The 12553-nt window shown below is 50.5% G+C and overlaps 1 protein-coding gene across 1 annotated transcript; it reads left to right on the plus strand.

Annotated features, from left to right (window-relative positions):
* The first annotated feature begins 1216 nt into the window (after positions 1–1216).
* On the plus strand, positions 1217–2149 carry LOC131096445 (olfactory receptor 14J1-like). Its single transcript, XM_058044782.1, has one exon. It carries the CDS (start codon positions 1217–1219, stop codon positions 2147–2149), a length of 933 nt encoding a protein of 310 aa, XP_057900765.1.
* Positions 2150–12553: the final 10404 nt, after the last annotated feature.

Genomic DNA, 12553 nt, shown 5'->3' on the forward strand with positions numbered 1-12553 from the left:
TTCAGCTCCCTCTCAGGGACTGATGCTCAGGGCCTGAGCACAAAGCCCCAGAGGCTCATTAAAGTCCTTGTGCTGTGTCTGTGCTGCTGAGTTGGGCTGGGCTCCTGGCACAGAGGCAGCTCCTGGTAACCAAGCAAAGCTTCAAAAGCACATTTCTCTTGATGAGCAGCTCTTCTGCCAGCCCAGCAGGGCTGGGGCACTGCCTGCAGCCACTCTGGGCACAGCATAGAGGCACAGAGAGCTTCAATCAGTCAGGGCTGGGAAGGTGCTGAGAAGTGTCTGGGGTAGAATCACTGCCAGCCCTTGGCACAGGAACCTCTGGCTGCAGGAGAATGCAGCTGCAGCTCCTGGAGCCATCTCCCAAAGCTGGAACATCCCAATGCCTACAGACACTGTGAGTACATTCTCTGATTATCTCTTGTGCAGAGCAGCCAGGGGTGCCCTGGGCTGTCCTGCAGAGCAGGGTCCTGCAACCCAGGGCGCTGTGCTGGGCCAGGGACTCTGCTGCCTGCCAGGGACAGCTCTCAGCCAGCCCTGGCAGCTGCTCCCAGCACTGGGGGACAAGATCTGGGTGAACAGAGACAGCTGCTAAGGCTTGGGAGGGCTCTCATGGTGTGGTGAGGATTCTGCATTGTTCAGGACTGCTCCCAGCATGGCATTTAACTGCAGAACATTTCCAAGTAGATTATACAGGGAGCGGAGCAAGGCAGGAGCAGCATAAAAGGGAAAATCCTGCTTTTTAAAACTACTGGTCTGGGTGGCCTTGATGGGAAATTGCAAACAGATATTCATCTGTCAATCCAGCATGAGAAAAAAAATTTTTCTCAGATGTTGCTCAACAAGGCAGTGACAGAAATCAGCACAGGGCCCCTTAGAAGCTGCATCAGTCTCGTTTATCCAGCGTCCTCAGGGTTGCTCTGATGTTGCCCTCAGAGCCTGCAGAGCCAGAGCTGCCCCTGGGCAGTGCCTGAGCTGGCAGGGGTCTGCAGGGCAGGGATGAGCCCCCAGGGCCGGGCTGGGCTCTGGCAGCACTGGCAGGGCCCAGCCCTGGGCACAGGGAAGCAGCTGCTGGCAGGGACAGCTCCAGGCAGCAGAGCCCTGGGCAGGGAGTAGGGGAAAAGTGCCCCCAGGCTGTGCTGGGATATTTAAAGTCCACTCCAAACCCAATTATTCCATGATTACTTTTTTTACAGATCCCCAAGCAAAGGCACGGGAAATGTCCAACAGCAGCTCCATCAGCCACTTCCTCCTGCTGGCATTGGCAGACACGCGGCAGCTGCAGCTCCTGCACTTCTGCCTCTTGCTGGGCATCTCCCTGGCTGCCCTCCTGGGCAACGGCCTCATCATCAGCGCCGTAGCCTGCGGCCACCACCTGCACACACCCATGTTCTTCTTCCTGCTCAACCTGGCCCTCAGCGACCTGGGCTCCATCTGCACCACTGTCCCCAAAGCCATGCACAATTCCCTCTGGGACTCCAGGAACATCTCCTACACTGGATGTGCTGCACAGGTCTTTCTGGTTTTCTTCTTTCTTGGATCAGAGTATTACCTCCTGACCTTTATGTGCTACGACCGCTACGTATCCATCTGCAAACCCCTGCACTACGAGACCCTCCTGGGCAGCAGAGCTTGTGCCCACATGGCAGCAGCTGCCTGGGCCAGTGCCTTTCTCACTGCTGTCATGCACACGGCCACTATATTTTCCCTGCCCCTGTGCCATGGCAATGCCCTGGGCCAATTCTTCTGTGAGGTACCCCAGATCCTCAAGCTCACCTGTTCACACTCAAACCTCAGGGAATTTGGGCTCCTTGGGTTTTCAATCTGTTTGGAATTTGGTTGTTTTGTGTTCATTGTTTTCTCTTATGTGCAGATATTCAGGGCTGTGCTGAGGATCCCCTCTGAGCAGGGACGGCACAAAGCCTTTTCCACCTGCCTCCCTCACCTGGCCGTGGTCTCTCTGTTCGTCAGCATGGCAGTGTTTGCCTACCTGAAGCCCCCTTCCATGTCCTCCCCATCCCTGGATCTGGCCCTGTCAGTTCTGTACTCGGTGGTGCCTCCAGTCCTGAACCCCCTCATCTACAGCCTGAGGAACCAGGAGCTCAAGGCTGCAGTGTGGAGACTGATGACTGGATGGTTTCAGGGACATTAAAATGCTGGTCAATTTCTGCCAATCACTTGTACTAAAAGACATCTTTCATACTTCTTGTTGCTTTGGTTGTGGTTTGTTCTTTTTCCTTTGTATTAGTTTTTCATACTGTCCACAAAGAAATGTCATTGTTTTTGCCATTTCTCATTTTGTGTGTCTCCACCTTCCCTGTGGCCAGAGACTGTGTCAATGAGGGGCTGCACTCTTGGTGGCTTTAAAGGAACTAATGGATCTCCCAGCCAAGTTTTTTTCCAGAGATGCCCTTGTGTTCCCTACTCTGGAGCTGCAGCAGCAATGTCTGTGTGCAGAGCTGGGGGCAGATCAGTGTTGGCACAGCAGCTCTGCTCCTGCTGGCCACACCATCCCTGATCCAGGCCAGGAGCCATTGGCCTTCTTGCCCACCTGGGCACACTGCTGGCTCATGTCCAGCCTGCTGTCCATCAGTCCGTGCAGGTCCCTTTCTGCCTGGCTGCTGTCCAGCCACTCTTTCCCCAGCCTGTAGCACTGCAGGGGTTGTTGTGGCAAAAGTGCAGGACCAAACACTTGGTCTTGTTAAACCTGATTTTATTGAATTCGTCCCCTGGATCCACCTGTCCAGGTCACTGTGCAAAGCCCTCCTATGCTCCCACAGAATCCACACTCACACCCATCTTGGTGCCATCTGTAATTTGTGAATGGTGGACTTGATCCCATCACCCAGATCATCAGTGGAGATATTAAACAGGACTGGGCCCAGCACAGATCCCTGGGGGACACCACCAGTGCCTGGACATCAGCTGGGTGCAGCACCATCCCCACCACTCTCTGGGCCCAGCCTCCAGCCAGCTCTTAAATCTCCCAGCAAGGAGGGAACCTGCCCAAGCCGTGGCCTGCAGCTTTTCCAGGGAATGCTGTCAGAGACAGCGTTAAAGGCTTTGCTGAATTCCAGGCACACAACATCCACAGCCTTTCCCACAACCACAGGCGGGTCACCTGGTCATAAAAGGAGACCAGGTTGGTCAGGCAGGACCTGCCTACCCTAAATCCACGCTTCCTGGCTCTGACCCCTTGGCCATCCTGTGGGTGCCCTGTGATGGCACTCAGGGTGATCTGTTCCATAACCTTGCCAGGCACCCAGGTCAGGCTGACAGGCCTGGAGTTTCCCAGCTCCTCCTTCCAGCCCTGCTTGGGGATGGGCTCACACTGGCACTTCCAGTCCTCTGGAACCTCCCTGCTGAGCCAGCACTGATGGTAAATGATGGAGAGCAGCTTGGGGAGCTCATCCACCAGCTCCCTCATGCCCCTGGGATGGATCCCATCTGATCCCATACAACTGTGGGCATCTGAGTGGCTCAGCAGGTCAGCAACTGCTTCCTCCTGGATTCCAGGGGCTGTTCTGCTCCCTGTGCCCATCTACCAGCTCAGGAGAACACTTGTCCTGAGGACAACCTGTTCTAATATTGAACATTGAGACAGACAAGATGTTAAACAGTTCAGCCTTTCTTTAGTTACTCTATTCTCCACTGCATCCAAATAAAGAGTGGAGGTTCTCTTTATCTGGTGTTTTGCTACTAATTTATTTATATAAACATTTCCTATTATTTTCCACAGAAGTGGCCAGATTAAGCTCTACTTGAGCTTTCACCTCTTTCCTTTTCTTTCTGCATAACCTAACAACATCCTTAAATACTTTTTAGTTGCCTGTTTGTCTTTTCAAAATGATGCATCCTCTTTTTTCCCCTTAAGTTCATACCAAAGATCCATGGACAGCCAGGCCAGTCATTTTCCTCACTAGCTCGTCTTTTGCCACACTGGGACAGGCTGCTCCTTCCCCCTTAAGATTACTTTGTTGAAATGTGTCCATCCTTCCTGGACCCCTTTGTTTTTAAGGGCTGTTTCTTAAAAAAAAAAAAAAAATCTGTACCTTCTTTGGTATTCCCCAAATCTGCATCCTTAATAGGCCAAACCTGCCCTTCCTAATTAAAGTGCAGAAATTTTGTTGCTGCCCCTCCTTCTCTTGCAGAACATGGAAAACTTTATTATTTCATGGTCACTGTGCCCCAGGCAGCCTCTGAGCCCCACATCTGCCACCAGCCCTTCTCTGTTTGTGAAGAGTGGGAGACAGAGCTTTCCTTGGCAGTGGGAGCGTTACCAAAAATTCAGTAAAACAGAAAACTCCTTAACACCAATGTAGCATAAAGAAGCAGCATTCTTTATTCAGGGGGATGCACAGGGGATAGATCCTCCCAAAGCTGTGTGTACTGAGTACAGGAAAGTTTCTGTTTATTTTCTGTATTTTGCTCACAAATTCATTGACTGTCCTGGACTAAACATACATATGATAATCATTTCCCCAAAATCATTAACATATTTCCCCTCCCCTTTACCCATGCATTCTTCTGTCCTGGTGATCTCTCTGGTGGTCTCTGGTGCTCGTGGACCCCAATGTTCCCGTGGGCCTGGCTGAGCTGGCAGGACACTGAGGCTGCTGAACTTCCAGTTCCCCTTTTCACACAATGGGCATTGTGTGCTTTCCATAGGCCTGGGGTTTTGGAGAATAATGTCCTTGTGTCAGCTCAGCTGGTGTAGATAATTTATCTTACGGTAACATGAGGATGGCTGTGGGCTGTGTGACACCACAGAGTGGGTTATGTGGAGTCATTGAGGAGCTATGCCAAGATAGACTGCCTCTGTGACATAACAGAGCCAGATGTGACATCACAGGGAAGAGGTCTGACATTCCAGAGCAGACTATGATATCACAGAGTTGGCTGTGACATCAGAGACCAGCTCGGTGACATTGGAGAATGGGCTGTGACCTCACAGAGCAGGCTGTGACATCACACAGGGGCTGTGTGACATCCCAGCAGGGCTGTGTCAGGTCACTGGGTTCGTCACTCCGCTCCAGCTCCCCCTCACAGTTTCTCCCAACAAGTCCAATGCTGTTCATGCCCAGCAGGGTCCCTGTCCCCCGGGATCCCCCCGGCCCACCTGGAGCCACAGCCTCCACCAAAGGATGTTCCACAGGATCCACCCCAGAGCCTGACAGGGGACAAGGGGCCAGGGCTGTGTGACCAGGACATCAAGGACGGGGATTATCCAGGTCACTGTGGCCTGGTTTTGGTTGCCCAGGGCAGGAAAGATGTCTGGCAGCTGGAGCAGGGTCTGGGAAGGACCTCCAAGGTGGGACTGGAGCCCTTGGGCTGTGAGCAGAGGCTGAGGGAGCTGGGCTTGTCCAGCCCGGAGCAGGGAAGGCTGAGGGGCTCCTCATGCCAGCCTGGCAGTGCCAGCGAGGAGGGGATGGAGAACACAGAGCCAGGCTCTTCCCTGGGGGCTGGGGGGAGACAAAAGCCAATGGATGGAAGGGGAAAGAGGGGAGATCAGCCAGGGCATGAGGAGATGAAATGAGTCAGGCTGCTTTCAGAATTTCCTCAACACCAAGAGCAGCCTGACCTCCCTTCTCTATCCACCCCAGACAGCTTTGCAAATCAGGAAGTGTTGGAGCTGTTTTGCCCGCACTCCAGGACAAGAATCCTGATACAAGAACTTAATTGTGTTTGTATCTATCATAGAACTATGTTTGTCTGAAAGTAATTTTAGTATGGAAATCACTTGTGGATGGTGGACTAATCAGACACTGCTGAGACATAGCGCATAGCTCAGGGAAGAGCGTGATTGTTATTAAATTGTGTCCTGTTCAACTGTGGTCTGTTGGCCATGAAGAGAAACTTTCTGTGCCTCCGAGTCTCACCAGTTCCTGACCCCCAAAGGAGAAACCTGATGAGTTGTTGTTCCCAATGCAGTGGTGGCACTTGCATCTCCCTCCACATCCAGAGCGGAGCTCCCTTGTTCTAGAAAGTCCCTGGCAATGCAGGGATGAAGGAAACAGGACAGGCTGTTGGGATCAGGGGCAGGGCAAGGCCAGGGAGAATGACTTTTACATTTGATGGAGCTGTGCCTTGCCTTGGCTTTGTTGGCTGACAATAAATGAACATCCCTCTGTGTCTCGGGCAGCTCCTTCTCCAAGGAAAGCAGGTGGGAGTTGGAGCCAAGGAGCTGAAAGCTGCAGGTGCAGCCTGGGCTGGAGGGAGCTCAGATTTGCACAAGGCTTCTCTGAGTGCCAGGGCTTGGGTGGGGGAAATGGTGGAGTGGGGGTAGGGACAGAGTCTGATTGATTGTCAGCCATGAAGGGTCTTGATTTCCACATCTATTCAAACTGCATGAGGAGGTACTTGGATTCAGTGTCAATTGAAGATTGCATATATAATTGAATTAACGGGAAAAAGAAATCTAAACAGGACATAAAAAATCTTTTCTCACTCTCTTTTAAATAGAATACATTCAGTTTGAATACACTCCTGAAATCTGTCAAATTAACCACAGATTATTTGGAAATTGAAATCAAATTATTCCTAGAGGCTTAACTTGTTAAGGTGCTCAGGATGTTAATGAGCCCTGGGACACTGAATTCCTGAACTGAAGAGCTGAAGGCTGAACAAGCCTCTGGAGCAGTAAAACTCAACTGCGGTCTCCAAGCTTTTAGAGTGTTGGGAGGACAACGTTTTGTCACAGCTGGAAATGAGCCCAGCAGGAGAGGGACCATGTTCGACCTGTTCTTTGAGAATAGAGATGGGCTGGGTGGAGATGAGGTGGTTGGAGGCCGCTTGGGGAACAGTGATCATGAAATTATAGAATTATCAATATTTGGTGAAATCAGGATAAACATCAATAAGACTTTCACATTGTGCTTCCCGAGGGAAGACTTTGGCCTGTTTAGGAGACTTATTCAGAGAGTTCCTTGGAAAATAGTCCTTGAAAAGAAAGGAGTCCAGGAAAGCTGGATGTGCTTCAAAACAGAGATCTTTAGGGCACAGGAACCAACTGTCCAACCAACCCTGTGTGTCAAAAGATGAGTCAACAAGGCAAACATCCAGCCAGGATGGGCAAGGAGGTTTTGAAGAGACTTAGGAATAAAAAGAGGATGTATCATCATTGGAAGGAGGGTGAGGTCTCAGAAAATATTTAAGGGGGTTGCTAGGGCGCATAAGAAAAAAATTAGGGAGACCAAAATTCAGTTCAAACTTAATTTGGCAACTTCTGTAAAGCATAATAAAAAATGTTTTTATAAATATATTAAGAGCAAAAAGAAGAGTAAAATCAAACTTTGTTCTCTATTGAATGAGGGAGAAAACTTAGTAACTGCAAATGAGGAGAAGGCAGAGGTGCTTAGCACTTTCTTTGCCTCAGTCTTTAGTGGGAAGATGACTTGTCCTCAGGACAGCTGTCCTCCTGGGCTGGTAGATGGGTCAGGAGAAGAATGGGCCCCCTGTTATCCAGAAGGATAAGGCACCTGACCTGCCACATGCAAGTCCACACAGGGCTGGAATGGCCCTACAAATGTGGGCAGTGTGGGAAGAGCTTGAGGTTGAGGTCTGAACTCATTGTCCACCAGCAAAGCCACACTGGGGAGAGGTCCTTCAGATGTGGGCAGTGTGGGAAGAGCTTCATGTCAAAGTCCCACCTGATTGGCCACCAGAGGATCCACACTTGGGAGAGGCCCTATGAATGTGTTAAATGCAAGAAGATATTTCAGACCAGCTACTTTCTCCTCCTGCACCAGCAGCTTCACACAGATGAGAGGCCCTTCAACTGCCCTGACTGCAGGAAGGGCTTCAAGCAGAATGCTGCTCTCATCAGCCACTGGTGCATCCAGACGGGGGAGAGGCCCTATGAGTGTTCTGAGTGTGGCAAGAGCTTCTTGCAGAGGTCTACCCTTACCAGACACCAACAGAGCCACCACTAAGGGCAGTCCTGCAAGTGCAGGAAGAGTGTCATGCCCATGACACCCTTTGTCCTCTGATGTTGTGTCCTTCCCCCACTTTGAGATGTTTCTCCCTGTTTTGGATCCTTTCCTCGTCTTTTGCATCCCTTCTCCTTATTTTGTGTCTTTTCCTCCCTGTTTTGGATCCTTTCCCTGTCATTTGGGTCCTCCTCCTGTTTTGGGTCACTCTTCCCCTATTTGGGGTCCTTTTCCCCCTTTTTGGGTCCTTTCCCTCTCTTTTATCCTTCCCTCCCCTAGTTTTGAGCATCCTCCCCTTTGACTTGGTGAAGTTTTGGGTGCATCCTGCCCTCCAACCCTCTCCCCACCCCTACACCCCCTTCACCCCCCACCCCCGTCCACCCAGGCATGTCCCCAGCTGTGTTCCTAACTGTCCCCCCATGCCACATGGACTCAGTGCTCGCTATCCTGGATGCCCTTGAGTCCCCAGTCCAGGACTGTGGATCTCCTTTTCCAGGAATTCCAGAGCTGGCCTGGCTTCCAGGGGACACCAGTGGCACTGGGGCTGAGTTTGGGTGGCCTGGTGGGGTTTCTGGGATGGGGTTTGGGGTCATTTGGGCACTGACTGAGGGTCTTGTCCCCTCTGCAGTGAGGAGTGGCCCTGGCCGGAGAGTATGGGATGGATGGGGGCAGGAGAGGTTGGACACTGGTCCAGATGGACACGGGACAATGGATCCCAGCTGGACACTGGTCTGGACAGCCCCTGGCCCTGCAGACCACCAGCCTGGCCAGCCCCCACCCCAGATGACCACCAGCCTGGCCATACCCTGGCACACTGTCCCACCAGCCCATCCCAGTAGCCCCCAACCCAAAATCCCCCAACATAAACCCAATTCCAGAACATCAGCTCTGCATGGTCCCTGCAGAGCAAGAGGGACAACAGGGGATTGGAGCCCACTCTGGAGACCCAAAAATGAGCACCCACCCCCAAAATTGTCACCACAGCATCCCAGTCCCCCCAGCTGTCACATAATGGGGACTCCAGGAGCCTACTGTGACCCTACAGTCCCTTGGAGAGGTGACCCACATTGTCCCCTCAGTGTCACTGGTGTGTCCCCCAGTGGGAGCAGTGGCATCACCTCCTGGGGCATAGGTGAAGGAGGAGGAGGAGCTGGGGGGTGCAGAGTCGCACAGCATCCTTGGGGGGTGGAAGTGGTGAGGGAGACCCCAAAACTGTTGTTGTCCCTACTCCCCCACCATAGGATGTGGGCCACCCCCTGTTTTGGGGCACTGGTGACGAATTGGCGGGTGGTGGTGACAAAAAGCACAGGTGCCACCTCAGGGATGGCACAGAGAGGGGTCCTGCAGTGCCACCAAGTCCCCCACCCTGAGGGAGTGACAAAGGGAGTTCGGCAGGGGAAAGGGGAAGCGTGGCAGGGGTGCCACGGAAATGCCCTCAATTCGCCTGTGCCCGGGATGTGGGGGTGGTGGAGCTCCAGTCACGCTGTCTCCCTGGCAGCCTGTCACCGTGGCCGTGTTCACAGGGGTCTTAGCATGAGGGAATAGACAAGGATCTGACTCCATGTTTCAGAAGGCTTGATTTATTATTTAATTATATTTATTATATTAAAACTATACTGAAAGAATAAAAGAAAGGATTTCATCAGAAGGTTAGCTAAGAATAGAATAGCAAAGAATGATAACCAAGGCTTGTGGCTCAAACTCTCTATCCAAGCCAGCTCACTGTGATTGGCCATTAATTAGAAACAACCAACATGGGCCAATCAAAGATCCACCTGTTGCATTCCACAGCAGCAGATAACCATTGTTTATATTTTGTTCCTGAGGCCTCTCAGCTTCTCAGGAGGAAAAATCCTAAGGAAAGAATTTTTCATAAAAGATGTCTGTGACATATCACCCTTTTTATTTTAGTTAAATTAAAAAGAAAAGTGTTTGTCATTTTGTCTGCTGTACCCATGCAGAAGAAAGAACAAACACTTGACGGATTATCTGTTGCCAATGAAAAACCTCAATCAAGTGCTGATGTGGAATGATCAGGGAAATTCTTCACTTGTAGAACATAAAATTCTATCATATCACTAAAACAATCTTACAACATAAGAAAATGCTTAAACAATGCAAAGAAATTCATTGCTTCAACTCCAAACAGCTGAGTTACAGGAGAAAGTCCATCGACTGAAGATGTTCCTCTTTGACGTTTCTGAAAGTCCCTTTTGGTCCTGAAACAGGCTTGCAGAATCCTGAAACAACAAATTGCTGAAGAAAAATCATCAATAATTATCAAAAATCCATTGACAGTTACCAAACAATGTGGAGAGTATTATTAATAATTGGTTAGCTGAGAAAGGCCACACTGATATAATGCCACTGGTTAAGCTGAAGGAGAAAAGTCAGCAGTCAGCAAGCTGAAAGGAAGAGTCAGCAGCGACCTTGCTGCAACATGAGGATAGGGAGTTGAGATTAGTCCTGAATATATCCTAAGAATATGTAGAAAGTATCAAAAGTAGAACCATAGGAATGTAGAAGTAGGCGTAGGTGCTGATATGTAAGCTGACCAATCCTGAGCTCAACTTTTGCAATATGTATGAAGCTCATTATTAACTGTATTTAACCCGCCGTACTGATCAATAAAATCGAGCCTGTGATGATCAAATTGATGTCCTGGTTCCCTTCCGCCGACAAATGGTGGAGAATGTGGGCATAACCGAATCTCTGCCCTTTTTCTCGGATTAAAAGAAAAAGGGATTACGCCACGGTCGAGGAAGTTGGGTTTGGGTCCTTGCAGCTGGGACGGTGACGGAATTTGAAGCACCCTTAAGGTTCACAACGGTGACTTAAGCCAATACGTGTCGCAGGAGCCTGGAGAGCTGCAACAGCGCGCGCTGATTAATAGATATGGATAGGCAAGCGGCATATGATTTATTTACCGCCTATTTAGAGCGGCGTGGGATAAAAGGGATAGATTTAAAAAAGGAGTTACCAGGGTTATTAGCTTATGGCCATGCTAAGGGTATCTTTTCTAATCCTCATACAGTTCATGAGTTATCAGAGTGGAAGAAGTTTGGAGAAATATTGTGGGATACAGTGTTAGACGATGATAAGTCAGCAAAGAAATTCGGGAAGTTATGGCGGGTGGTGTATAACACGTTACTTCAGCAGGTCTCTGAGAGAAAGGCAGCAGAAAGGGCAACAGAAGCTCATAAGAGGAATATAGGGTATGGTCGTGAAGATGATCCCCTGGCACCTTCTGTAACTAAGGTACTTATGCCTAAGAGTCCCCAGCAAAGTGGTGTGGAGGATTTCTCTATAGGCGCAGTGGAACCGTCTGCACCTTTCCTGTCAGAGGGGGAGGGCGAGTCGGATGGTGGGGGTAAGAGCAAACCAGCTTTGCCTCCGCCACCAGCTTCAGGCGGGTTGGATGGTGGGGGTAGGGGCAAGCCAGCTTCGCCTCCGCCGCCAGCCTTGCCTCCGCCGCTACCCCTCAGTGAGCCGGCTCCGGTTACAGCTTCGGTGGGGGAAGGGTTCATTTCCCCGCCAGAGCCGGCTCCAGCGGGGGGGCGGATTGCCCCCCGCAGGCTGGCTCCGCGTGAGCCGGCTCCGGTTTCACTGTCAGCTCCAGCGGGGGAGGGGGGGCTCCCGCTTCCACCGCACGAGCCAGCCTCTGCTTCACTGCCCCCCCCGCGCGAAAACTCGGTGTCTGCCCCGAAGCGCCAGCAGCATAGCACCCTTAAAGGGCCAGATCCCATCCCAGGGGCCCACCGTGATCCATGGGGGGAGATGGCTAAACAGAGGAGGGAAGCTTGGGCTGCTTTGGCGAAAGAAGTAATGCAAATGGGGGATGGTGAGGCGGTGGAAATAGCTTCTAGTCTTGCATGTCCAGTTACATACACACCACAGTATGATGCACAGGGGAACCTTACGCATAATATAGCAGAATATACTCCCTTAGATTGGAAGCTGTTAACTCAGCTACGTTCTACGGTTAGTCAGTTTGGAGTAAAAAGTGAACCTGTTAAGCAAATGTTAGATTATCTTTTTAATACTCAGGTTTTATGTCCTAATGATTTAAGAGGAATTGTTCGGTTGATATTTACTCAGCATCAGCAGTTATTGTTTAATGCACATGACCCATTACATGGAGTAACAGTAAAGGAGCTGATGGGCTTAGAGGCATTTTTACGTACAGAGGCACAGATGATATTGGGAGCTGATAAACTTACAGAGTCTATGTGGTTAGTGCGTGCTGCAATAGATATGGTTAAAGAGCCAGGAGGGTTACCGGCTTATATGGGTATTAAGCAAGGAAGGGAAGAATCATTTGGAAATTTTATCGATAGAACAGCTACTGCTATAGATCAGGCTGGTGTTGCAGGGCGCTATTGAAGCAGTGTGCCTTGCAAAATAGCAATCCAGCAACCCAAAGAGTGTTAGCTACTTTAGGGGCAAATTGGACTATTGAGGAAGCATTAGAGTGAATGGCATTAATGCCAACAGCTTCACAGGCATTTATAGCAGAAGCCTTAAAGGAATTAGGATTAGGGTTGCAAAAGCATAGTCTACTCAAAATCAGGTGTTAGCTGCTCTTGCTCCTCTCCAAAGCGGCTCACTGGCAGTCACGCAAGGAGTTT

The sequence above is a fragment of the Melospiza georgiana genome, unplaced genomic scaffold (assembly GCF_028018845.1).
Source record: "Melospiza georgiana isolate bMelGeo1 unplaced genomic scaffold, bMelGeo1.pri scaffold_29, whole genome shotgun sequence".
Lineage (NCBI taxonomy): Eukaryota > Metazoa > Chordata > Aves > Passeriformes > Passerellidae > Melospiza > Melospiza georgiana.